At 50.0% G+C, this 27,724-nt stretch overlaps 1 protein-coding gene across 2 annotated transcripts in view; it reads left to right on the top strand.

Annotated features, from left to right (window-relative positions):
- The first annotated feature begins 436 nt into the window (after window positions 1-436).
- Zc3h7b (zinc finger CCCH-type containing 7B) overlaps window positions 437-27,724 on the top strand; it is a 48,527-nt gene continuing 21,239 nt past the window's right edge. The window contains exons 1-7 of one of the 2 annotated variants that reach the window (XM_021182907.2): window positions 437-706; window positions 20,758-20,816; window positions 21,593-21,626; window positions 21,744-21,941; window positions 24,510-24,668; window positions 25,190-25,270; window positions 26,049-26,105. In XM_021182907.2, coding sequence (XP_021038566.1) covers window positions 20,764-20,816; window positions 21,593-21,626; window positions 21,744-21,941; window positions 24,510-24,668; window positions 25,190-25,270; window positions 26,049-26,105 — 582 coding nt within the window. In that variant the 5' untranslated portion in view covers window positions 437-706; window positions 20,758-20,763. Of the gene's footprint in view, window positions 707-20,742; window positions 20,817-21,592; window positions 21,627-21,743; window positions 21,942-24,509; window positions 24,669-25,189; window positions 25,271-26,048; window positions 26,106-27,724 lie in introns of those variants that run through there. The other variant, XM_021182906.3, reaches the window with a different exon arrangement.

Below are 27,724 nucleotides of genomic sequence, written 5' to 3'. Positions count from 1 at the left end.
TCTTAAACAAGTGTCACTGATTTCCCCCTGCGGCCTCCCCCCCACCCCCAACCCGCTTTTAACTTTCTATACATGAAACCCTAGCCAAAGGAGATCCTAATTGAGGTCCTTATCAAAGAAAGGGCACAACCTGATCAGATGCTTGGAGATGCCTTCCTTCATCAAATCACCTGGAAAGCCAAGTGTAGCTTTACGCTCGGTTTGAGGGGTGGAAAAACAAAACAGAGGTCGGTCCAGCATCCGCCCAGAAATGCAGAACTGCTAGAAGGAAATCCCAGAAAAGGAAGAGCAGTTTTAAAAGAAAATCAAGGTGAATTCCAGGCATCCCTCCACTGGGAAGGGGGGCTTGCCGACTCCCCCCTCCCCCCCAGGTGCGCAGCCCGCGCCGCCCACCCCGGGCGCGACTAAGGCGAGGAGGAGCTGCGCTCTCTAGGACCCGAGGAGGGAGAGCTGCAGGGAGACGGAGCCTCCAGCGGGTGCTGCCGCGAGCGGCCGGCCGAGGGGGCTGGAAATGAAAGTAAAGCGCTCCGGAGCCACATGGACCGAGCTGCCCGGGCGGCGGCGCCGGGAGCAGGATGCGGCCGCCCGTAATTAAATAGCATTTACTCTTATTATTACTAATAATAATAACGTAATCATACCTCTAGTCATAGCATACCATTTATCGGGCTCGGCGCAGGCCCGCGGGGAGCGCAGCCCGGCCGAGGTGAGTGCTTTGGCGCGGCGGAGCCCCGCGGGGCAGAGGCCGGGCCACCGCGTCCCCGGCGGCGCGCAAGGTTGGGGCGCGCGAGGCTGGGGCGCCCGGGCAGGGCCGGGCAGGGCCGCGCGCGGAGGAGGCGCGGGAAGCCCGGGCCAGGCCACCTGGAAAGGCGGCTTTGCAAGAATAAAGCAATAGCACCTCCATTACCACGAACTGGGGTTTTTTTTTTTGGGGGGGGGGGAGGAATCTGTCTGCAGATTCCCGTACCCCTGCCCCAAAGTTTCAAAGTTATTGTGTGGCCGGGCACCTGCCGCCTGGGAGATTGGGGCTGCACTGCAGCCCCCAGGGGATGCCTTGGGATTTTTCTTCCGTGGTGTGGGGCAATCTCCCTTGGGTCTGGAGGTTTGGGTGTGCGCGCGGATGTTTTGCGGATCCCACTGCAAGGAGGTGGTCCGAGGCTGGCAGTTAGGGTCCCCCTTTCCTTTTGTATTCGCTTTGAATCCGCAGTGCCTAGAGGTGGAGGGGCCGCGGCGAGGGCCGGGGACAATGGCCGGCTGATGGGTCGTCCCAGTCGGTTACCGCGGCCACGCGAGTCCGGGGATCCGGGGCCTGCGGGCCCAGCCCTGGGGGAGGGGGCGGCAGGAAAGGGGGGCGCGGTCTGGGTCTGCTGAGCAGGAGGGCATTTCCGGTCGTGGCATCCGTCACTGGGCTCAGAGGCCTCCTGGGTGGGCAGTAACCAGGCAGGGGATTCACGGGGACTGCCGGGGACTGGGATTGTGGCGACTGAGGGGCGCCCTGGCAGGGCTGGGGGCCCTGGGGAGGCAGAGTCGACCCCACCGCCACTGCCCTCAGCGGACAGAAGGTCCCTTCTGCGATCCATAACTCTTTTTCTTTCTATCTTAGAAACCCTCAGGTTCAGGTGTTTGTAAAGTTCCTGGGTTGAGGGTCCTTCGCAGAGACAAAGCCTCCCTCCCCCCCACACCGCAGGAGTGGGAACGTGTAGAAAGAGTTCATTCTTGACAGAATAGGTGGCCGGGGTGCCAACAGTGCCTTGATGGAGAAGACTGGGGACTGAAGGGGCTAGAGCTTCAAGTGGGGGAACTGGGGGACCGCTGCAAAGTGATGGGGGATTGCGGTTTTGTTTTTTTTTTTTTTTTTTTTTTTGTCGTCGTCCCCCACCCCGCCCCCGGTTGTTAGCCAGGACTTAGGTGCTTGGACACAAGAATCAGAACCCCCAACTTCTTTCCATTTTCCGGAGTGCCTGCAGTTCATCCAGTTTGATGGAAATAACAGAATGCAGATCCTTGAATTTTTACACAAATGCGATAATTATAGTACATTTAGCAGCTATGTTGGACATGAAATTCCAGCAGAATCTTTCCCTCTACTACCAAGACTTCCCCCACCGCAGATACAACCATACCCTCCCTGATGTCTTTCGTAGTTCTTTTTCCCATCGAAGTCTGCTGCAAGCTAGCTGCGATCCTAGGCCCCAACCTGGGTGAAGCAAGTTCTAGAAGGGGTGTGTGTGTGTGTGTGTGTGTGTGTCCTGAGCTGGACATATGTGGGTTCTTCTGCCGGTCATGGCAGTTAAACCAGGTAGACATTTAGCCATCCTTGTTTTCCAGACTAGAGAATTGGGTATCTTGCTGGAAATTTATACAAGAGAGCTAGGCTTCCTAACTAGTTATCTGATTCCAAAGCGCCATTTGCAGGAGGGAGATCTCAGGACGAGAGAGTGACTTTATGGTTCTGAGGTTGCCATAACGTCTGCTTAATGGTTGATGTGAGCTATAACCAACTTAGGTAGGACAGTTCAGAATGTGTCTTGTTGAATTTTTTAAAAAATATTTAATTTATTTATGGCTGTTGAGTTCAATGGGATGAGCTTATCTCTTGGGTCTTCTGTATGGGACAGTCCAATCACCAGTGGGTTTGAGGCATTTAAAATGATATGTGTCTATGTATGTGTAATATGTGTATGTCCATGTGCCTGTGCCCTCGTGGTAGGTCTGATACACACCTCCAGCACTTAGGAGTTAGAGGCAAGAGAGTTGTGTCTTCCAGGCCAAGTTGGTCTACATAGTGAGACCTTATGGGTTTTTTGTTTTGTTTTGTTTCTTTTTTTTAGTTTTTTCAAGATAGGGTTTTCCTGGGTAGTATTGACTGTTCTGGAACTCCTTTTGTAGACCAGGCTGACCTCGAACTCAGAGGTCCACCTGCTATACCTGACTTGAAACCTTGTCTTAAAGGGAAAAAAAAGGGGGGCGTGACTCAGTGGTTAAGTACGTTTGCAGAGGACCTGGGTTCGTTCCCAGAGCCCATGCCATGCAGCTCACAGCTGCCTGTCATGTCAGCTCCAGAGGATCCCATGCTCTTCCTGCCGCTACCTGTACTTGCTCTCGTGTGCACATAACCACATAGACATAAATGAAAAATAAAGTCCTAACTAGGCATGATCCACACCTTTCATCCTAGCACTTGAGAGGCAGACACAGAGACAGGCAGATCTCTGAGTTCGAGGCCAGCCTGGTCTACAGAGTTAACTTCCAGGACATCCAGGGCTACACAGAGAAACTGTCTCAAAACAAAACACACGAAACAACCAAACCCCTCCAAAAAAAAAAAAAAAAAAGAAGAAAGGAAAAAAGAAAGAAGAAAGTATGTGTGTATATATGGTGCTTAGTGCTTTTTAAAGTTCGTTTATAACAAAATTCCTTTCACATATGTGAGCTCATCTGTTCATCCTAGCAGTTACGTCAAGTAGACTTTTTCATTACTTGTTTTTTTTTCTTTTCTTTTTTTTTTTTTTTTTTAATATACTGGGCTGGAGAGAAGGCTTGGAGGTTAACATTGCTGCTCTTCCAGAGTAGAGGTTCGCTTCACAACAGTCCTTAACTCCACTTTCAGGGGATCTAAAACCTCTTCTGGCCTCTGAAGGTACCAGGCACACAACATGGTACACAAATATATATGCAAGCAAAACAACCACATACACATAAAATTTAAACAAATAAAAATGTTATACCCATGCACTTACGGGGAAGGAGTGTGCACGTGTCATGGCACGTGTATGGTGATCGGAACTGGCCGGAGTCCATTCTCTCCTACTGTGTGAGTCCCAGGGGTCAAACTCAGGTTGTCAGGGTTGGTGGCAAGCACTCTCGCCCACCGAACCATCTTGCCTGTCGTGGTGTAGGCGTTTTCTAATCTTCCTTTTATAGATGAAGAATGCATGGAAATGTCCACAGGACTCCTGAGTAGTTTCCTGTCTCTGAATCTTCATCCTTTCCCAGAGTCCTGTGCAAACTAGCAAGTCCAAAGCCCCTCTGGTAAGCTTCTGTGAGGTAGGTCTGAGTCTGAGCTCCTGGTAGTCGGCTGGAAATAGAAAGGGAAATTCAGTAAGAAAACGGGCTGGCCGGGTGTGGTGGCGCACGCCTTTAATCCCAGCACTCGGGAGGCAGAGGCAGGTGGATTTCTGAGTTCAAGGCCAGCCTGGTCTACAGAGTGAGTTCCAGGACAGCCAGGGCTACACAGAGAAACCCTGTCTCGAAAAATGAACAGTTGGACAGTGGTAGAGACGGACACGTGGTACTCTCTTCTGGGGACCTGTGCTCGCACATAGGTGTGGCCATCCTCACACATGTACATATCTGCACACACACAATTAGTCTTTTAAAACTGAAATTAAGAATTTAGGAAAAAAAAAAAAGAGTTCTACAGTTAGTGCACTAAGAGGAGGCAAGATGGCACCTGGAAATGTTGAGGAATGTTTCCTGAAGGAGGTAGAGCTTGGGATGAAAGAGTGGGGCGCTCAGCCAGGGTGGAGGACACAGAAGGAAGGCTTAGGTTAACTTTTGTTATTTCTGTGCAGGGCGATTGACATCGTCTGTCTTTAATTTTTTTCTTTAATATTTAAAATTTTTATTTATTGTTTTGTTTCTTTTGAGGCCAGGTTTCTCTGTGCAGCCCTGGCTGTCTTGAAACTCCCTCTGTAGACCAGGCTGGCCTCGAACTCAGAAATCTGCCTGCCTCTGCCTCCCGAGTGCTGGGATTAAAGGCGTGCGCCACCATGCCTGGCATTATTTTTTTGCTTATATTTTATCTGATTGTAGTTTGTGAAGGGTGACCACCTGTGGCTGCATTTTACTGAAGAAGATACTAGGGGACTCAAGATCTTTGAGGCCACCCCAAGGTCACTGTACTGAATTTGAACCCAGGCCTTTCTGACGGTTATGTCGAAAGTGCTCCTGCCTTCGTCTCCACCATCATGGAAACAAAAACAAGGGCCAGAAAAGTAGGAACTGGCAAATGGCACAGCCATAAAGATTCACAGGGGGAGGGTTAGGTTAGCAGGTGCCTCAAGGCCAGAGTTCCCGCATCCCACAGACAAGGCAGCATGGTCCCGAGTGTGGAAATCTGAGTAATTCCAGTCCTTAGGATCTTTTCGGGGCCTCCATTATCACTCTGGAAGAGCTTGGAGCTTGGGCACGAGACAGATAGGAACCATTAACCTGAGCTTCCCATGGACAGGAACTGGCTCTGATCCCGCCTCTGCCTCCAGCCGTGGTGGACGTGCCAGGAGGACACATTCAGCCATTATGTTGTCAAATTGAATTATCCCCCAGTGTGGAGGAGGCAGGCTTATTTTGCCCGGGGTGGAAGGTCTTACTAGAAGAATTTCTATGTGAATGCTTGAAAGATAGCATAAGAAAGGCCAGAGAGAGGCCGTTGTGAGCAGAGACGGATGGACAGAAGCAGGGACAGATAAAGCCTGAGTAATGTGTCACCTGGTACAGCCACAGTGTAGGGATGGCTGTGAGTTCCAGTTGAAGTCTGGCTCTGTTGCCACCGGCCCTCTGATGGTCTGCACTTGAGTTTCCATTTCTGGAAACGAGCTCTGAGAGCATTTGTTTTTCTTTTCTTTTGAATTTTAAATTTTATTTATTATTATTATTTTGTGAATTTTGAGGTGGGTGGGGGGGTCTCACTAAGTAGCCCAGGACATGGCTATAGAGATCAAGTTGGTGTCAATTTCTCAGTGACCCTCTGACCCTGGCTCTCAAGCACTGGGTTTTCAGGCATGTGCCAGCATGTTCTGATGAGTCCCGAGGTTTGCTGGCGTTTGCTAGTAATCCCAGAGAGCTAAATGAGAGAGCTGGAAGGTCAGGGTTTGGGAGGAGGCTCGCTTGTTAGAGCATCTGCTGCCCTTTTAGAGGACCTAAGTTTGGATCCCACCACCCATGCTGGGAGGTTTACAACCACATGTAACTCCAGTTCTAGGGGATCAATGTCCTCTTCTGGCCTCCATGGGCACCAGCAGTCAGGAGCACATACCCACACATAGATACTTATACACATAATTTAAAATAAAACTTTAAAAAGTAGAGAAAAGGAGTCAGGCAGTGGTGGCGCACACTTTTAGTCCCAGCACTTGAGAGGCAGAGGCAGGCCAATCTCATGAGTTCGAGGCCAGCCTGGTCTACAGAAAGAGTTCCAGGACAGCCAGGGCTACACAGAGACATTGTCTTAAAGAGGGAAAGAGAGAGGGAGGGAAGGAGGGAGGAAGGGAAAGGGAGGGAGGGAGGGAGGGAGGGAGGGAGGGAGAGAGAGAGAGAGAGAGAGAGAGAGAGAGAGAGAGAGAGAGAGAGAAGGTACTAGGTATACTAGGTATGATGGAATTCCTCATTTAATCTCATTCATCCTGATCTACAGAGGGAGACTCTGTGTTTTGTTTTGTGTTTTAAAAATGGGTCAGAGGGCTGGAGAGATGGCTCAGTGGTTAAGAGCACTGACTGCTCTTCCAGAGGTTTTGAGTTCAAATCCCAGCAACCACATGGTGGCTCACAACCATCTGTAATGGGATCCAATGCCCTCTTTTGGTGTGTCTGAAGAGAGCAACAGTATACTCATATAAATACAATAAATAAATCTTTTAAAAAAAATGGCTCAGAGAGAGATGGCTAGGTGGTCAAGAGCATAAGGTTGCCCTTCTAAAGGACCTGCGCTCCTACAACCTTCCCACAGACCTGCACATAATTAAGGATAAAATTAACTTTTAAAGATGTATTTACTTAATTTTAACGTGTTGGTGTTTTACCTGCATGCCTGTCGGTGTGGGGGCATTGAATCCCCAGGAGCTGGAGTGGCAGAAGATTGTGAGCTGCCATACGGTGCTGGAAATCAAACTTGGGTCCTCTGGAAGAGCACTTAGCATCTCTTCACCAATTAGCTACTCTCTAACCCCAAATAAAACAAGTCTTTAAAAAAAGACAGACAGACAAGTGCACCCCTCCCCCGTCCCTACCTTACTGTTACCATTACATCAACACCAAATCCAACCAACACCCCTAACCCAACCCCAATTCCAGCCCCAGCCCTAACACTGACCCTAGCTCTACCCCTACTTTTACCATTAACTGTAACCCTAACACTGAGGCTATCCATAACCCTAACCTTAATGCTAACCTGGTGAAAAAGAGCTTAACTATCCAATTAAAAACACCATCGGGGCAGTTTCCTCGAATGTCCATTGGAGAGATTAGGACAAACCGTTTATACATGGGCTAATAATGGGAGATAGGGAACTTCTAACGCCTTCCTTCAGACCCAGACACTAAAGTGTAGGGAAGTAACAAAGGACAGTGTCCTATGAATAAAGCAACTCCACGTCCACTGTAGAGATCACTGAATTCACGCACACACATCTAACAGGTTGGGGTGACGATGCATCCCTGTAATCTCAGTCCTGGAGAGCAGGAGACAGAAGGATCCTGGGACCTTGTGGCAGTCAGTCAAGATACGCACAAGACAGGTGTGTGTAATCGCACCCTTTGAGAACCTGACGTCTGTAACTGCCACATACAAGATGCCATTGGATTACTTAGCCTCTTTCTTTTATTTGGGGAGGTGTCTAAGAATGGACCCCAGAGCCCCTGACTGCCACTGAGCAGTTCCCAGTCCCCAGCCCAAATCTTTTTTTTTTTTTTTTTTTTTTTTTTAAAGGCAGGATCACATTCTATATAGCCCAGGCTGGCCTGGACTTACAATGTAGCCCAGGTTGACCTCAAATTCTTGGTACTCCTCCTGCTTCAGCCTCTCCTACTGCCCGGCTCAGTTCATTTCTTATCTATCCAGACTGGTAGTATTTCCTATCACCAACATTTATGTAGTCATTTATTAAGTTATTCCCATCAGGGGCTGATTTCCTGTCACTAACAGTATCTCAGCAATCCTTCAAAAGATGTGTCCCTGGCTTTCAGAAGACAATGGATGCTGTCGGTTTTCCTCTACCCCCAGAGGCTCCTGGGCCTAAAATGTGACTCTGAAAGGGATCAACAGCGTCTCTGGTTCTCTGAGGCCAGCAGCTGTATCCTCCGGCCAGCTTGAGGTTCTGAAGTACCCCTGTCAGGCAGGAGGCAGTCTCTGCCTGTGAGCCCCACAGTGGTGGTGGTGGTCTACCCTGGAGCAGCTGTTCTCTTGTTGCATCCCATAATGTGCTGTCCCCTACAGGCGGAGGGACACAGAGCAGGGTGGAGCAGTGAGTCCTACCTTCCTTTTGTTCTCAGCTCCAGCGGCAGGCACCCTGGCAGTGCACACACAAGTCTCTTGTCACTGTTCTCAGCCTTTATCCCCCTTTCTGTGCTCCTGTAACATTTGCCCCCTGTTTGGTGTGAGGGTCCTGAGATGGATGTCAAAAGCTGTGAAGATCACCGCGTGTGAGGTAATGTCAAGAGTGCTTAGTGACCTCCAGAATGTTCCTGCATCTTCTCCAGTCTCTGCCTCAATCCAGCCCGTATTGAGCGCCTCCTTGGGTTCTCAAATTCCTCTTGTCATTCGTCTTTCATGCAGCAGCCAAAGGGAGCTCCTGTAAGGGGATCCCTGTCACTCCTGCTGGAAACCTTCTAGAATTTTCTGAGTAGCTCTCTGGTCAAGCTGCAGCCTGCACACACACACACACACACACACACACACACACACACACCTGCTTCCCCCACCTCCTATCTACCCCTTGTTTTCCTTGAACCTGCATAACTTGTTCCTACTTCACGACCATTGCTGGTCTCTGCCTTCAGCTGGGTGCACACGAGTCCTCTGTCCTTCCGTCCCTCAAATATGACAGCCTCTGAAGGGTCTTCACTCCCCAGCCGCCCACATTTCCATTTGTTCCTCGCTCTTGCCTCTGCCTGCCTGGTCGTGTGCATTTAACACCGACCCATTGTGTGAGTATGTGTGTTCACGTGTTTGCAGATGTACATACGTGTGCAAGCCTGTGTACATATGTGAGAATGCTCATGTGTTAGTCGTCAGGAACCATCCATCTACTGAGGCAGGATCTCATTGTCCTGGAGCTCACCTAGGAAGCTGGAGTGGGTGACCAGGGAGCCCCAGGAACCCAAACGCGTCAGCCTCCCCAGCTCTGGGATTATAAACACGCATCACTATGCCCAGCCTTTTTACATTATTTTGTTTTTGTTTTTGTTTTTTTTCCGAGGCAGGGTTTCTCTGTGTAGCCCTGGCTGTCCTGAAACTCACTCTGTAGACCAGGCTGGCCTCAAACTCAGAAATTCACCTGCTTCTGCCTCCCAAGTGCTGGGATTAAAGGCGTGCGCCACCACTGCCTGGCTTGCCTTTTTACATTCTTCTTCTTCTTCTTTTTTTTAGAAAACTGCCTTTATTCTATTAGTTGGAAAAATTAACTGGTACAGAGAAATGTTTAGTCAGCTGGAGAGAAGAGACACCCCCAACCCACCCACTGCCACCCATAAGAACTGGTGGCTCGGGCTGGTGAGATGGCTCAGTGGGTAAGAGCACTCGACTGCTCTTCCAAAGGTCCGGAGTTCAAATCCCAGCAACCACACGGTGGCTCACAACCACCCATAACGAGATCTGACGCCCTCTTCTCGTGTGTCTGAAGACAGCTACAGTGTACTTACATATAATAAATAAATAAATCTTAAAAAAAAAAAAAAAAAGAACTGGTGGCTCCTCTGGGAGGCCTTTTTACATTCTTAATTCACTTGCATGTATATAAGTGTATCCCATGTATGCATCAGATCCCCGGTCTGTTCTTACAGACTGTTGAGAGCCACTGTATGGTGCTGGGGTTGAACCTGGTTCTCTACGAGAGTAGCGAGTCTCTGCAGAGCCCTCCAGCCCTGTGACCAGCTTTTACATGTGGGTTTTGGGAATCAGGCTCCAGTCCTTGTGCCTTTGTTATGTACTGAGCCAACTCCCCAGGCCAACATGTCACCTGTTTTTCTGCTTGCTCACCTGTGGAAGATCTCTGAGGGTTGGGGGCTGGAGAGATGTCTCAGTGGTTAAGAACACATACTGCTCTTGCAGAGGACTTGGGTACGGATCTCATCACCCACATAGTAGTAGCTCACGGCCATCCATAACCCCAGTTCGGGGGGACCCAACAGGCATGCATGTGGTGCACATACATGTATGCATTTAAAAAGTTCACACGTAAAGTAAAATAAGTAAGTTTTTTTTAAAAAATGATCTGTGAGGGCAGGGGGTTATTAACGGTGTCCCCGTACTGGTGACAGGACAGCCCCTTTCAGGTGAGCACTGTTTATGTGTCGAATAAAAATAGCAAGTTGGCCATGGCCCTTATCAAAAGAGGGCCTAGCCAGAAACTGCAAAGTCAGTGCTGTCTGAAGCACTCAGTGCAGCAGAAAATACATTCTGACCTGTTCTGGGAGAGACACGGAAGTCCTGCGGCGTGGCTATGACCAGCTCCATCTTACAAACAGCAAAACTCAAAGCATGGTGGGACAGTGATGGATTTAATCCCAGGGCCGATGGCCACTGTCATAGCCTGCCTTCCTGTTGCCGCTGGGCACCAGAGTAGCCAGTGTGTCACAATGGATCAGAAATCCCTCCCCTAGCTGGGGCTAACTGGCTAACTGCTCAGGGCACGAGAAAACACTGTTTGGCATTGGGGTCACTCTGAGTGGTGACTTCTGGGCAATTCATGTTTATTTATTATTATTATTATTTTATTTATATACTTACTTTGGTTTTTCTTTTTTTTTTTTTTTTTTTTTTAAAGATTTATTTATTTTATGTGAGTATACTGTAGATGTCTTCAGGTACACCAGTAGAGGGCATCAGATCCTATTATGAGTGGTTGTGAGCCACCATGTGGTTGCTGGGAGTTGAACTCAGGACCTCTGGATGAGCAGCCAGTGCTTTTAACCGCTGAGCTATCACTCCAGCCCTACTTTGGTTTTTCGAGACAGGGTTTCTCTGTGTAGCCCTGGCTGGCCTGGAATTCTCTCTGTAGACCAGGCAGGACTTGAAATCAAAGATCCACCTGCTTCTGCCTCCCGAGTGCTGGAAGGGCACTTCCTACCACCAGTGCTTGCTTACAATTTCCAAAGGTGACCTTTTGCTACTCTTATTTCCTTTTTAAGCTTAAATGACAGCTTTATTAAAAAGTTGTCAGGGCTGGAGAGTTCAGTCAGTGGTCAGTAGCACCGCTAGTTTTCCAGAGGACCCAAGTTTGGTTTGCAGCCCACGGGGCGAAACTGTCTGTGACTCCAGCTGCCTCTGGCTGTCTCAGGCAGTGCCGCTCACTTACACATGCCTATACACTGACACAGATACCTCAAAATCATAAAAAATGAGTAGTAAAGCCGAGCGTGGTGGCGCATGCCTTTAATCCCAGCACTCGGGAGGCAGAGGCAGGAGGATTTCTGAGTTCGAGGCCAGCCTGGTCTACAAAGTGAGTTCCAGGACAGCCAGGGCTATATAGAGAAACCCTGTTTCGAAAAACCAAAAAAAAAAAAAAAATGAGTATTAAAAACATAACAAGTTGTCATGCATGGTGGCACACCCCTTTAAACACAGCTTTTAAGAGGTGGGTCTCTGTGAGTTCGAGGCCAGCCTGGTCTACATAGTGAGCTCTGGGCCATTTAAGAATACATAGAGAAATCTGCCTGTGAATACTATTTCACGTTCGCTTCTTAACCTAGTTTCTTGGTAGGGCCTGGGGTGGTGCCAGCAGCTTGGCCTTCCTCTGCAAGAGTGTGGCCTTGGGCCAGCCTCCATCAACTCTAAGCCTTATTGTTCTATGAACAATGGGATGATAAATCCTACTTTTGAGATGATTGTGGGCAGAAGTGATTCTTTTGGACAGAGCCTTTTGTTTCAGTGCCTTCTAAATCACAGTAAAATATATGGGATTGCAAGGAAAAACAGTTCTGTTCTCCCGATGGACTTTGTGCACAAGTGCGCGCACACATTTGTATATGTACCTGAACACATGTAGTGTGTGTGTACACACGTGTTTGCATATATGTACTGATGTACATGCATACATGTGGAGGAAAGGTGACAACCTTGGGTGACATTCCTGGGGAGTCCTCTGCTTTTTTTTTTAATGTGTATGCGTGATTGCCTGCATGTATGTATATGTTTGAACCACATGTGTGCCTGGTGACTGCTCCAGAAAAGGGGTACCAGATCCCCCAGAAATGGAGTTACAGGTCATTGCGAATGGGTGGCCCCATTCCATATGGGTGCTGGGAACCGAACCCGGATCCCGATCGTCTGCTAGAGTGACACGTACTCTTACATGCTAAGCCATTTCTCTAGCTTAGATGTACTTTTTTTTTTTTTTTTTTTGGTTTTTTTTCGAGACAGGGTTTCTCTGTGTAGCCCTGGCTGTCCTGGAACTCACTCTGTAGACCAGGCTGGCCTCGAACTCAGAAATCCACCTGCCCCTGCCTCCCAAGTGCTGGGATTAAAGGCGTGCTTTTTGAGATAGGGGCTCATTGGTTTGGAGCTCAATGAGACTCTGCCTGTCCCACGTCCCCATTATTGGGGTTACAAGCGTGTGCCAGTAAGCCCAACCTTTTTTTTCCCCATGGCTCTGGGTCCTTGTGCATATTAGGCAAGCACTTTACTGAGCAGCTATCTCCCCAGCCCTAGACTTCTTTATCAGGTCATTGGATAAGGTGTGTTCATTTACCGCTGTGTCTAGCGTAGCTACTGTAATTTGAAGTGATAAGCAGGAACTCTCTCTTTTTTTTTTTTATCTGCAGTAACTGAGATGCGGTCATAAAAGAATACAGTGTTGCTGGCCACGTGTAACTCAAGGGCATGACCAACAGTGTATTGCCTGTGTTCATAGTTGGGGGGAATGCTAGCTCTCAGGAGGGGTTTTCTCTTCTCCATTCATAGTCCCTGCTGTAGCTCTTATTTGACATGGTGATCTGTGGAAATAAATCATGCCCCTCCCTGTTGTCCATGGGACAGGGAGGCCGGGAGCAGGCAGACATACTTCAAGGCTATAGGCACTTATCAAGAGATTGTGCAGGTTCAGATTGCTGGCTGGTAGGGTTGAGGATGGTGTAGTGAAACTTTTCCTGCCCTGACTGGGCAAGCCATCGAGGACCACTGCTGCCAAGAGTTCTCAGGGGTGACAGAAGCTCGGGTGGCAGGGGCGTGGTATGTGGCCAGCCTGCATTCTGGAGGGACTGCTGCTCTTTAGTTAAACCTGAGGTTGTGTATATGTGAGGGCACGGTAAAGACGGGCTGTGGGAGACCTGTGATAAAACGGGGTCCCAGGGCCAGCTTCCAGGGTTCGAGTTCCAGCTCTGTCATCTTTCACAGGGGAACCCGGGAGGCTGTTTTACCCCTCTGTGTTTCTGTTTCTTTATCTACAAAATAGGGCTATAATTGCTCCTTCTTACAGAGTACTGTAAAGACAAGGTGATATTTCAGGCTGTAAGTGATGACTAATGTCAGCCTACTCAGTCTTGTCCTCAGATCCCTGGGCCCCTCTGACCATTGGCTCCTAAGCAGTGTTTCTCTGGGCTTCTCAGAGATGAGTCAGGTGCAGCTTCTGCCTTCAGGAGCTATGACTGGGGAGTCAGGGACAGACACATGACTGCAATCGGCTAGGACAAGCATGGCGGTTATGACAGGTATAATATACATCAACCACACAAGGTGCCAGTGTGGGGGAAAGCAGTGAGCTTGGGTGGAGTTGGGAGAGAAGCTGCCTGGTAGAAGAGACATACATCACAGTTGAGCTTTAAAGAAGCACTGGGTATGGAGGACCATTCAGAGAAGGCAGCCTGGTGGTCACCATTGCTGGTGTGTGACCTTCCAGGCCTTGCTACAGGACCAGGGGAGGTCAAGCAGGCCCTGCTGTGCTGCAGACACCAGCTAAAGAATGTGGACTTTGTCCTCTTGGCAAGGGTGTCACAGGAAGTTTTATTTGTTTGTTTATTTAGCTTGTTATTCTCGAGAAGTTGCAAAAATTGTACAAAGAGTCCCCTTCAGTCAGCTTCCCCTAACAGTGGAGTCTTGTGTAGTTGATGTATATTAAAACCAGAGAACCAGCGAGGTACATCACTACTCGATAGCTTATTCAGGTCTCACAACATAGTGACTCTGTGTGTGTGCATGTGTGTGTGTGTGTGTGTTCAACACAGGTACATTTACAGATTTTGAGAAGGGGAATGACATTGGTGTATGTATTAGACAGATGTCCCTGGTCCCCAGAGTGGCAGCAGATTGTAGGGGCTCACTGGTAAGAGATGGTGACATCCCGTGAGACGCCTGTGGTTGGAGAGAGGGAAGCTGTGGAGGCTTTCGCCACACGTCAGGAGATGCTTAGGAGGTTAAAGGTGGCGGAAGCTGGGGTCTAACGACACCAGATGACAGTCAGAGCTCTGGCTAGGGCAGTAAACAAGAATGGAGGAGGGAGGGCTGGTGAGATGGCTCAGTAGGTAAGAGCACCCGACTGCTCTTCCGAAGGTCCTCACAACCACCCGTAATGAGATCTGATGCCCTCTTCTGGTGCGTCTGAAGACAGCTACAGTGTACTTACGTATAATAAATAAATAAATTAATTAATTTAAAAAAAAGAATGGAGGAGGGAGGAGGGGAGGAGATGCTGCGTTCAGTCTGGAATGTGTTTAGTGGGAAGAAGCCGAGTGCAGCTGGGATGGGCATGAAGATTGTGTGTAGGGTTTTGTTGTTGTTTGTTTGGGTTTTTTTTTGTTTTTTGTTTTTTTGTTTTTTGTTGTTGTTTTTCTCCCAGACAGGGCTTCTCTGTATAGCCCTGGCTATCCTGGAACTCACTTTGTAGACCAGGCTGGCCTCGAACTCAGAAATCCACCGGCCTCTGCCTCCCAAGTGCTGGGATCAAAGGCGTGCGCCACCACTGTCCAGCTGTTTTTTTGTTTTGTTTGGTTTGGTTTGGTTTGGTTTGGTTTGGTTTTGGGTTTTGCCTTCGCTACCCTGGAACTTACTCTGTAGACCAGGCTGACCTCAAACGGAAATAGGCCTTTTTAAATATTAATTCTATTTTATGTGTATGAGTGTTTCGTTTTGTCTGCATGTAGATTTGTTCACAGTATGTGTGCAGTGCCTTCAAAGGCCAGAAGAGGGCGATGGATTCCTCTGGAGCTGGAGTTGGAGCTAGCACTAAGGAGGGGCTGGGAACTGAAATTGGGTCTTCTGGAAGAGCTGCCTGCTCTCCCTGACCTGCTGAGCCATCGCTCCAGCCGCTCAGGCATGGGTCTGGCTGTGGGTTGTGGGGTTCTCATTAGAGGTCATGGATAACCTGGGCAGCAGATGTTCAGGTGCCACCACCCAGAAGGGGAAGCTGAAAAATCTTTGCTGCAGAGGAGGGGTACACTTGGCAGGAGGGTGGAGTCTTGAGTCACCAGCATGCTCATGAGATCATGAAGCGCAGCAGCTCGTCTGGGGACTGCACAGGAATCAGGGGCACTGTCCCTTCCATGGAGTCTCAGAGACATTGGCCTTGAGGCCTGGACAGAGAAAAGCCCACCCACAGAGACAGCAGAAGGATCCTAGAGGTGGGGAGATGCGCAGATTCGGCCCAGAGTCCAGGAAGAGGCAAGTTAAAAAACCCTGCTACCTCAACAGCAAGGGTGGGAAGCCGCTTGGCTAAAGGCATGAAGCGGAATTAGGTGAGAGTTGGTTGCTGAGTTAGGGTATTGTGTGAGTCAGGGGGATGTCTATAGTCAACTCTTGTTTTAACTGCAGTCATGGCTGGGGGAGGGGCGTCATGGATTGTACCCAAGGGAGACAGAAACTGGAGTTCCTTTTAACCCCGGGGAGATTGGAGCATGGTGGTCAATGGACAGGTCCTCCAGCTGGGCCTGCTTGACAGCGAAGGTGACTGTGATGTGCGTAGGCTCAAGGGCCAGGCTGCCAGGGTTGGCATTCCATATACCAACTCCGTCATTGTGGATGTAGCAGTGAGCTTTTCTGTACCCTGATGTCCTCTGCAGAGTGGGGACTGCCAACAGGATCTACCTTAGGAAGCCGTTGTGGAGCTTTAGGGGGGGCGAGGTGCCCAGGATAGCCCCGCCCCCTGGCCCCAGGGGAGCCCCTCAGCAGGTGCAAGCACTTCTGTGAGTGTCATCTCTCTGGGTGCAGATCTTCTTTTATTTATTCATCTGTAAAATAGTGGGGCAAACGAGCTAATGACTGTTCATTCATTCTACCAGCATTAGCTTACTCTGTGCCAGGACCACGAGATCTTCCAGAGGCCCGCACAGTGCCTCTTGAACTAATGAACTGCGTCATGGTAATTAACTCTTATTCTTACCTTCTCCTCGCCCACCCCTGTCTTAGTGTTGGGATCTGAACCCAGAACCCTGACTTTGTATGCTGGAGCTCTCAGGGTCCTGGTTCCCACCTGCTACCTGCCCTACTAAGTTGGTCCCAAGTTAGTCATCTTACTTTGTATTTCAGATTTTGCCTGTTGGGGAGAAAAAAAAAAATCTCATTACAGATGGTTGTGAGCTGGGATTTGAACTCAGGACCTCTGGAAGAGCAGCCAGTGCTCTTAACCTCTGAGCCATCTCTCCAGCCCTCAGTCCTGTGCTTGTTTTGTGTTATTGTTGTTGTTGCTGCTTCTGGTGGTTTTTTTTTTTTTGTGTGTTCAATGAGATAAGATCTCAAATTGTAGTTCAGCCTAGAATCAGGCTCTCTGTAGAGTGGATATAGTAGTTGAGTCTGGCCTTAAACTTCTGGTCCTCCTGCCTCTACTTTCAGAGCTGGGATTATAGGCATGTGCACAACACCTGGCATAGAATATACACATAAATATATACATTATATATTATATTATACATATATATATGTGTGTGTGTGTGTGTGTATATATATATACACACACACACACACACATTATAATATGTGTATTACCACTGTGTGTGTATGATGTGTGTATGAGTGTGTATAAACGCAGGATGCACACTGTTGTGTAACGGTCAAGGGAGAACTTTAAAGAGTCAGTTCTCTTCCACAGTGGGATCAGGTAGTCAAGCTTTCTATCCCACAGGTGATCGGAATTCACAAAGCATTCTGAATGCTTTTTTTTCTTTTTGAGACAGGGTCTCTGTGAAGTCCTGGTTTTCCTGGACTATGTTGACTAGGCTGGCTTCAAACTCATAGGGATCTACCTGCCTCTGTTTCTGAAATGCCAGGTTAAGGGTGTGACTCACCACCCCAGCTTTGTCTGGGTTCAAGTGGGAATGGGAAGAGGGGATACAGTGAGGATCCCTCTCTTTCTAGTTCCCATCCTTTGTAGCCAGGGCTCTGCCCAGGGTGTTACCCTGGGTCACTTACAGAGCTGGGCCTCTCACCACGAGTTCGTGTGCATTACTGTGGCTCTTAGCAGTAGTGTCACTGTGACAGGGAGGAGTGGCTTGAGGGCCCAGTAAGTGTTTATTGCTGGACCTTTCTTGTGGTAGCACCATTAAGAGCCCATGGGTTCTCTTTAACCAGTGCCCACTTGGGTGGCCCTACCAAACCTCTACCTGCCCTGTTGCTTTGTGAAATGGAATCTACTCATTAGTTTTACCCTAAGGCCTTTATACACAACAGGAGACTCCTCAGTGATCCACGAAGACCCTGGGACTGAACTAAGAGAGACTTTCCTACAGGAAATTATGCCGGACAGACATCCGCCTTGGGGCTAGGGACAGATGTCACATACCCTATCAAAGCTGAAAGGGTCCACCTCTTGTCATTTTTGAGGGAGGGACTGGTGACTTGAGATCTGGTGTCCTAGAATGGTCTCCACTTGCTGGCTGCATATCTTTTTGTTTTTGCTGTTCAAGACAGGGTTTCCTGTGTGTCAGGGTTCCTGGCTGTCCTAGAACTCACTTTGTAGACCAGGCTGGCCTTGAACTCAAAGACCCACCCGCCTCTGCCTCCCGAGTGCTGGGGTCAAAGGCGTGTCCCATCATGCCCGGCTATGGCTGCAAATCTTATGAACCATTTGAACATTGTGTCGTTATCCTTCAAATATTGGTCTGCTGTTCATGACTGTAACCCCAGGGATACCCATCAAGATTGATGAAAGGTAGCCATGAGCCCTGGCCCATCATCCATCATGCTAGGAGAACTCAAGAGCAGGTGGTCACCCAGAAAGCTCCTGTCCAACACTGACATGTCTGCTTCCATTTACCCTTCAAATTCAGCTGGCTGTGGTGGAGGATACCTATCATCTCAGCACTTGGGAAACAGAGGCAGGAGGATCACCCAAAGCCAGGGGCTGGTCTGGACTATATAACAAGTGCTATGCTAGTCAGAGCTCCAGAATAAGACTCATCCTAAAAAGAAATAGATAAATAAACCCAAAACAACCAACCAAACTAAAGGCCCAGGTCAAGCCCCCCTGCCCAGAGCCAGGAGCGGTCACTTCAAGTGTTACCCTTGTCTACTGACTGCAGGAGGCTGCCTTCAGGTGCAGCCTGGGCACTGTCTGGCCCTGTCTCTAACTCAGTTGTGAGTCTGGCTGGGGTACAGAAATGGCAGCTTTCTCATTTTATGTAGATAGCCATTGCTGAGCTGAACACCCTGCAGAGGGATTCTCATTTTGCAGTAGCCTGTTGATGAAGTGCTTGTCACACACCAGACTCTTAAAATGTACGATTTCCTGGGCGCTGTTTTTGTTTGCGATATCTGTTTTCTTAGTCTAGAGGAGGAAAGAGTAAGAGATTTCACAGGGCCAGTCCACACAAGAGGGCAAAGAGGCGGGCAGCTCTGGGCTGTGGAGATCATGCCTATCGCTGAAGCAAGGCTTCTTTACCTCTTGGCTTCGCGTGCAGCCACCTTGGAATTGATGCTTGAGGTGACTGCAGGCTGTGTTTGTGAATGAGTTGGCTGGATGTCAGGACTGAGGATAGATATGGAAGTGTTTCTGCCTGCAGCGGGGGGAGGGGGTGGCGGTCCTGGTAATGGACATCAGGGAGGTTGGTCAGGCTGCCCTCCAACTCATTATCCTCCTGCCTCAGCCTCCGAGTACGGAGATTACAGGCACGCAAGCACTACACCTGGCTCAGTGTAGGGAATCTTGACTGTCTGAAGAAAGGACACTCTTCAGGCATCAAACACAGGGTCAGACAGGATCAAAGGTGTGCCTTTGAAGGACCCTCCCCAGGGTGTACTTGGGAAGGCTGAGGGACAGTGAGAAAACTTGCCCAGTGTCTGGGGACAGTACCGGCTAGGGGGTAAGGAGGGGCAGAGGCCAATTGGTGGACAAGGCCTAACCACTGGGGACTCAGCAGATGTGATCATGGCCATGCCATGTGGTGCCTGTGCTCAGACCACAGAGATTTCTGCCTTCCACAGCTTCCCCTACATGGGACTGGGCCCTCATTGCATGGCAACAGGTATGGCCTTGTCGTCCCTGCCAAATTGTACTTCCAGGTTAAGCCTGCCCCTGACCTGTTGAAGCGATCCAGCTAGCTCCCAGCCAACACTCGATGAGTGAGCATTGGTAGTGCTGTTTCAAGGACTGGAGAGAGATTGGTGCTGGGGGAGGCGGGGAGCCTTTGCAGGGGGGCCAGGAAGGAGTATGGCAGTGCGGGTGTAAGGAATTGTGAGAGGAGTAGGCTGCAGGAATGAGGGGCTCACTCTGCAGACAGTAGCCAGAGCTGTCATGGCTGGCCTCCCACCACAGCACTGAAATGCCGGGTATCTTGCAAGAGGTGGGGTGGGTTCAGTATGGTGTCATGCATTTTCCTTTGATGTTTGGACTATTACCTATGCCAGGAACTCTGTATCTGTCACCTCCCAAACCGTCACCATAACCAGTGGGACAGGATCTGCCATCAGCCCCATTCCCCACTTGAGACACTGAGACCCAACGTCGCAGTAAGAGCAAATGTTGGCTCACACCCATGTCTTGAGGCTGAAGCCTTTCTACAGTCCCCTGACGTCTCCAACACAGTTAGTGTCAGTGCCCCATCAATACATTCATTAGTTTCTCGGTGTATGGAAGGCTCCCTGGGGTAACAGCTATGTCCCCATCAGCTTAGACATCTCCAGACCTGCTGCACTGTCTGTTGAAGACATAGCTACAGGCGTACTGTGGAGAGAGACGAACACTCCCCTCCCCGACAGGGCCTTCCTGGGCTGAGCTCCACGCCCTGGCCCAGGCAAGAGATGCATTCTTCCTAGGTAACCACCAGGGCTCATTAAGGGAAGAGAGATACAGTGGTAGCCTTAGCCACCTGCCAGCTTATGACCCCAGCTGAGGTTCCCTTGTGTGAGGGTGAGTGGGCTAACAGGAGCCTGTGGCAGGTGCCCCTCGTATAAACAGTAACCAGCTATTGTTGGCACTTGCTGTGTTCCTTCTCCTTGGTGGTCTGACGTTCCTGGTCTCTGATAGCATACATGACTGAATTTAATGGTAAAACAAGGTTTTCCCTTTGAACTTGAGATGTCCCAGGCACTGCTCATGCCCACCCATTGTGTGGTGAAGGGCAGGAGGCCCATGCGTACATATCCCTTGCCCTTCAAGTTCACCACACAAATGAGACCAGTGGATCACAGATCTGCAAGGTGGCAGCATAGTCCCTGAGATGGCCTGCCACTCTATAAAGACCCCCTTTAAACCTTTAGCATGGAATGAGCGGGAGGGAAAGAGCCCTTCTGACAGGCGCAGGGTAGGGTGGGTTAGCAGGTACTCCCCCAGCCCCCTCACCCTCACCCGTGCATGTGCGCACACATCCTGTCTGATTGATGGACTTATGCTCTCCCTGCAGACACTGATGGAGAGGCAGAAACGGAAGGCGGACATCGAGAAGGGGCTGCAGTTCATCCAGTAAGTGGGCAGTGGGCAGGGGGGTCCGGCTCTCCTTTTCCTCCTGGCTGAGCCCTGCTCGGTGTGCACTGGGATGCGGACAGGTGGGAACAGAGCCCGATAAGGTGCCTGTGCTGCCTGGCTCTGGCTGCCCCTGGATCTTGTCCAGTATCATTCTACCCTGGCCCTTTACTTGTTTTTGTTTTTTTGAGACAGGGTTTCTCTGTGTAGCCCTGGCTGTCCTGGAACTCACTCTGTAGACCAGGCTGGCCTCAAACTCAGAAATCCACCTGCCTCTGCCTCCTGAGTGCTGGGATTAAAGGTGTGCGCCATCACGCCCGGCTTACCCTGGCCCTTTTCATCTTCTGCCCCCTTGAACATCAGTTTTCCCCTCCACGAGGGACCAGGAGACAAGCCCCGCCCTTCTCCCAGGCTGACACAGTGCAAGCTCTCCTGAGCCAATGCTCCCCTCCAAAGGGAGCTGTGGTCTTACCCACAAGAGAGAATGTGTAGCCATTGGCCCTGAGTGGGTTGCTAGTGTCTGGTTGAGGGGTTGGCTGCTGTCACTGGGCCTGCCACTGACTCCTCTGGGAGCAGACTCCTCTGGGAGAGCAGGAAAAATGGAAGTCCTTGCATCAGAACCGAGTGACTCCATGCCGTCCGGTCACCTCTTACTTCAGCCACAGCTGTCTGAGGCCTACTCTTGCTCCACCTCAGCCCTGAAGTGCCAGCCTCAGGGCTCCTCATGGGACCAACCCATGGGTTCACCCTGTCCTGTGTCTCTCTTTTCCCACTAGGTCAACACTACCCTTAAAGCAAGAGGAGTATGAGGTGAGCGTCACTGTGGTGGGTGGATGTGGTGAGGGCTGCTGTGCTCAGGGCAGAGGGCTGGGACTGAGTCAGGCTGGATGGAGACTCGCTTAGTCCCCTCGGACCTGCCTTGCGTAGGCTTTCCTGCTCAAGCTTGTGCAGAACCTGTTTGCTGAGGGCAACGACCTGTTCCGGGAGAAGGACTACAAGCAGGCTCTGGTGCAGTACATGGAAGGGCTGAACGTGGCTGACTACGCCGCCTCTGACCAGGTGGCTCTACCCCGGGAGCTGCTGTGCAAACTGCATGTCAACAGGGCAGCCTGCTACTTCACCATGGTGCGTCCACCATCCTCCATCCCCCCACCCCCAGCCAGCCCTACATGCTCCTAGCCTAGGCCCCGCCCCTCACCTCTTCTCAGTTCTCTCCTATTTTAAAAGACTGTGTATTTTAAAAGACGGTGTCTCATTATATAGCTCTGGGCTAGCCTGGAATTTTCTGTGTATTAGACCAGGAATTTTGTGTATACAACTCAGAGGGGAACATACACTTGCCTTTATCTCCTATGTGCATGGATTAAAGGCATGCACCACCACACACCTGGTTTGAGTTTTTTTAAATATTAATTTTTATTTTATGTTTACTGGTGTTTTACCTACATACATATATCTGTTTACCATGTACGTGCCTCGTGCCTGTGGAGGTAGCTCTGTTAGTAAAGCACTTGCCTTTATTGCTTTGTAAGCACGGGGGACCTGAGTTTGATGCTTGATTCTGAAAATACATAGTCATACACACACACACATAAATATATACATATACACATACATACATGATACACACACATATATACATATAACACACTCATATATACATATAAACATTTATACACATATATTCATAATTCACCCCCTCACACCCTTCCCCATATATGTGTGTGTGTATGTATATCTACCTATAATATATATACGTATATATATATCATAGATAGATAGATAGATAGATAGATAGATAGATAGATAGATAAAATCCCATTGGAGCTCATTGTCTAGCCAGTTTTTTTTTTCTTTCTTTTTTTTTTTTTTTGGTTTTTCGAGACAGGGTTTCTCTGTGTAGCCCTGGCTGTCCTGGAACTCACTTTGTAGACCAGGCTGGCCTCAAACTCAGAAATCTGCCTGCCTCTGCCTCCCAAGTGCTGGGATTAAAGGCGTGCGCCATCATGCCCGGCATCTAGCCAGTTTTTATGTTGTTTTTGTTTTTTGTTTCATTTTTCGAGACGGGGTTTCTCTGTGTAGCCCTGGCTGTCCTGGGACTCGCTCTGTAGACCAGGCTGGCCTTAGAGATCCACCTGCCTCTGCCTCACAAGTGCTGGAATTAAAGGCCGTGTGCCTCTGTCTGGCTTGTCTATTCAGTCTATCCATTCAGTGAAATCAGGTCCACTGAGAGATCATGTTCCAAAAAATAAGACGGACTCCTCTGGCTCTTACATGGATATCTTTGGGTGCACATACCTACAAACATATCCATAGCCACAACAACAACTACAACACAAGAACAACAGCATCATCAGAAAAACGCACTAGCCATTGCCTCCCTCTCCCCCAGATGAATTGAGTTAGAATTTGAGGGTGAGCCTCTCCCTGACGGCATCTCTGAGAGGTGCTTCTGTCACTCTGAGCCAAGGGCAGACAAGTCAACAGATGTGTCACCAGGCAGGCTCACTGTTGTAGAACCTGAGGCTCTCTCCAGTGTCCTGCCAGTAGCTGCCACAGCTCATCATCCTTACACCATGTTAGTTAGAGGTTTATTGCTGTGAAGAGACACCATGACCAAGACAACTCTTATAAAGGCAAACATTGAATAGGGGCTGGCTTACACTTTCACAGGTTCAGTCCATTATCATCATGGTGGAAAGTGAGGCAGCGTGCAGGCAGGCATGGTGCCAGAGGGGCCAAGAGTTCTATATCATCTTTTTTTTTTTTTTTTTAAGATTTATTTACAAGCTGGGTGTGGTGGCACAGGCCTTTTATCCCAGCATTTGGGAGGCAGAGGCAGGCGGATTTCTGAGTTTGAGGCCAACCTGGTCTACAAAGTGAGTTCCAGGACAGCCAAGGTTACACAGAGAAACCCTGTCTCGGGGGGAAAAAAAAAGACATGTTTATTGTATGTACATCAGTACATGTAGCTGTCTTCAGACACACCAGAAGAGGGCATCAGATCCCATTACAGATGGTTGTGAGCCACCATGTGGTTGCTGGGAATTGAACTCAGGACTTCTGGAAGAGTAGTCAGTGCTCTTAACCACTGAGCCATCTCTCCAGCCCAAGAATTCTACATCTTGCACTGCAGGCAGCAGAAGGGACTGTGAGCCACACTGGGTAGAACTTGAGCATAGGAGACCTCAAAGTCTACCTCCACAGTGATGCACTTTCTCCAACAAGGCCACACCTCTTTTTTTTTTTTTTTTTTAAAGATTTACTTATTATTATATGTAAGTACACTGTAGCTGTCTTCAGACACATCAGAAGAGGGCGTCAGATCTCATTACGGATGGTTGTGAGCCACCATGTGATTGCTGGGATTTGAACTCAGGACCTTCGGAAGAGCAGTCGGTGCTCTTAACCACTGGGCCATCTCTCCAGCCCAAGGTCACACCTCTTAATAGTGCCACTCACTATGGCCAAACATTCAAACACCATTCAAACACCTAAGTCTGTGGGGGCCACACCTATTCAAATAACCACACACCATCAGAGTCAAGGCCGCCCTTGCTCCCTGAGCTCTGAAGCTCTTCAGCTTGGTCTCTGAGTCCGGACCCTGTGCTGTTCCTCTGCAGGAAAGTGAGGTTGCTTTCCATCCCAAGGGTCGCAGGCGCTGACCATTGGGCTGCTTGGCTGTCTCCTCAGGGCCTGTATGAGAAGGCGCTGGAGGATAGTGAGAAGGCTTTGGGCCTGGATGGCGAGAGTATCCGGGCACTGTTCCGCAAGGCGCGCGCCCTCAACGAGCTGGGGCGCCACAAAGAGGCCTATGAATGCAGCAGCCGGTGTTCCCTAGCGCTTCCCCACGTGAGTGCCGTCTCCCAAGCATCTGTACTGCCCCCCCCCCCACCAACCCTCACCCCACCCCCCCGGGGCCCATGCGACCATGTCCTTCTGTGCCTCCTCTGCCGTGGGAGGTTTGGGATCCTGATGCGGTGCTGGCAGGAGAGCCAGGGCGATGTAAAGAGACCTGGTCAGCCTTGAAACTACATAGTCTCATCCCTAGCACTGCTAGAAAATACATAAACACTAGAAACAGCTTGGTTCTGTGGGATGTGCCTATAATCCCAGGAGCTCAAGGCCGGCTGGAGCAACACAGGGTGTTCCCCATCTTAGAGATAATATGGAAAAAGATTAAAAAAAAATTCAACTAATTTGCCTCCCCCAAAATAAAAGGGAAAACAAAACAGCCTTGTGGTTCCCAGAATGTGACTTAGAAAGCCAGCAACAGCTCCCAGGGACACACAAAGATGTCCAGGAGTACAGCTCAGAGCTCCGGGCAGCCTAGCCCACCAGGTGTATCTAAGCCTGTGTCCTGCCTTCCACAGGATGAAAATGTCACCCAGCTGGGCCAGGAGCTGGCTCAGAAGCTTGGACTGCGGGTACGGAAAGCCTATAAGAGACCCCAGGTAGGTGGGATTTGGGGTCGGCTTAAAGAAGAGGGATGAAGGGAGGGACTAGGGACTATAGGGACCCTGAGTAAGGTAGCCAGAGCCTGGTAAAGACAGAGGAAGCAACAGCAGGTGACCTTCCTCCCTGTTGGCCAAACACCCTGGAATGAGCAACAGGACCTTGGGGGAAGAGGAACAAACACAGCCAAAGCTCCCAGCTCACCGCAGACACCAGCTGTAAAAACACAGCCCTGCCGCTTGCCCTAGCCGACTTTAACCAGGCTGAAGATGGCCCAAATTGACACTGCTGTCCTTCAGTTTCGCATTCTCAAATGCCCCCTCATTGTACCTGTCTGAATGTTAGTGTCGGCTGGACTCCTTCACATCGAATACTGTCGTCCGCCGTGTGTCTGGAAACTGCATGATGCAGAACATATGGCTTGAGTTTCTCTGGCCCGACCTTAAACACATTAGTGCATGTTTCCACCCGTTTCCGCATCTGGAAGGCAGATAATTACACCCACCTCAGGAGCTCAAGGGAGAACTGAAACCAGAGTGTATGAGATGGTGCCTGGCAAATCGCAGGGATGTGTGTGTGCTCAGATCCTCTGCCCAGGTAACCCTTGGAAGATGGAAAAACAAAAACAGTGTTACTCTGGAAGCCAGAGCCAGTGGCAGTGGCAGTGGTAGTCCTGGGGGGGAGGGGATGGACCACAGCTGATGTCAGGGTCTCTGTGTTGTCCTGGCTGATGTCCACGATCTTAATCTCTGCCCACTTCTCCCCAATTTCTGGCAGGAATTGGAAACATTTTCTCTGCTTAGTAATGGCGCTCCAGCTGGCTTAACAGATCAGGTAGGAAGGGGTCTGAGACTCCAAATGTTTCCCCAACTTTATACCAGCCTGTCTTCTTCATCTATTCCCAAGAGCTCTGGATTCACCCATTAAGATGACCCCAAGCAGTAGACCACAAACCTTCCCATGTCTGGCACAAGGCCCCCCAGCCCCTAGCTACTCTTTACTGGTCCATCTAGCCACATCCACAAAGGCCCGGACTGGTCCAGTGATGGGGCTCTGTGAGAAGGCCAGTCGAAGTGGAGATGATAAGGCCAGGCTTGCCTCAGTCCAGGAAACATCTGAGAACTCAGGAGCAGGCGCCAGGTAGTGTCTAGGCCTGCTCCTCGTGTCCTGTGGCGCCTACAGGAGAAATGGCACAGGGTACACGATACACGGCCACACGTGGGCTTCAGCTGCATTCCCCACGGGCTTCTCCAGCACAGGACTCGTTTTTCTGGCCAGTTGGTCATTCTGTATGTGTGCCTAGAACTAGGTGGCCTGGGCTGTGCTCACACGCTGCTCTCAGCATTTACAAGGCACAGTAGCCCTGGAGCTTACAGTGCAAGGCACCCTGAAGACTGTAAACTCGTAGTGCAGAGTGCAAGGCAGCCATGTTGGGGAGCAGTCTCACCCAGCTAGGGGGATAGCCAGGTAGACAAGCAACAGGATTCCCAGGCCCATAGTCAGGAGAGCAAGGGGCATTCCTGAGACCACTGGTAGAGTCAGTTCCTCCTCAGGGTTCAGGAGAGTGAGCTCTGAGGCCGCGTGTGTTGAGGGTCAGATCCTGAGAACACCCTTCTTGGCCTTTTATTGCTAAGAGGATATTACTAGTAGGGTTCTGTGCAAGAGGACTGGGAGAGAGAAACCTGGACAAAGAGGGTGGCAGGAGGGCTGGAAGCCACTTGTTCTGCAGGGCCTAGGCTGCACTGTCCTTAGAAGCATTCATTGGGGCCTCCTTTGTCTCCTGTCGCCACCCCCACGCCCCAAGCACGTGTAGCCCTGGCTATCCTGGCTCCATCCAGCCTGTAGATCAGACTGACCTAGAACCCAGAGACTGACCTGCCTTTGCCTCCCAAGTGCTGGGATTAAAGGTGTGGGCCATCATTGCCTGGACCCCCCTCGCCTCCTTTCTGTATGTAAAAGCAGTTCTGTGACCGTCCTGGTGGCCTTGGTCTATGCAACTTAGCTGTGATATACAAACACCACACATGTTCACTGTGCCATCTGTGGACAGGCTCGGGGGTGGGGCTGAAAGAGCTCCTGGCTCCAAGGAGTGGACAGAACAGACAGGATCAGGGCAGGCGTTAGACAGCCCTACACTGACCTAGGAATTGTAGTCTTGACCAATATTTGGGCCGTGGAACATCTCGTGGAGTGCTGGCCGAGCAGGGTCGGTGATGCAGGGCTGGATGGATTGTGTTGCAATTGTTGCTACTGCTAACCTTCACGAGGGTGACTAACAGTGAGTGTCTGGGCCTTCTCCCAGTCTCCACAGAGACAAGAAGGACACAGGGCCAGCCTGGGCCTCATAAGAATGATAAAGGCTGGGGGTGGGGGGGGAGAGCATGTTCGGGGTAGAGTAATGACTTCTGTCCCTTGTGGCTGGAACAAGGCAGAGGAGTTCACTGCAGGCCAAC

Source organism: Mus caroli, unplaced genomic scaffold (assembly GCF_978045245.1).
Source record: "Mus caroli unplaced genomic scaffold, Mus_caroli_1 scaffold_16, whole genome shotgun sequence".
In the NCBI taxonomy this organism is placed as follows: Eukaryota; Metazoa; Chordata; class Mammalia; order Rodentia; family Muridae; genus Mus; species Mus caroli.
The sequence above is the reverse complement of the archived record's forward strand: the minus strand, read 5'-3'. Positions and strand labels throughout refer to the sequence as shown.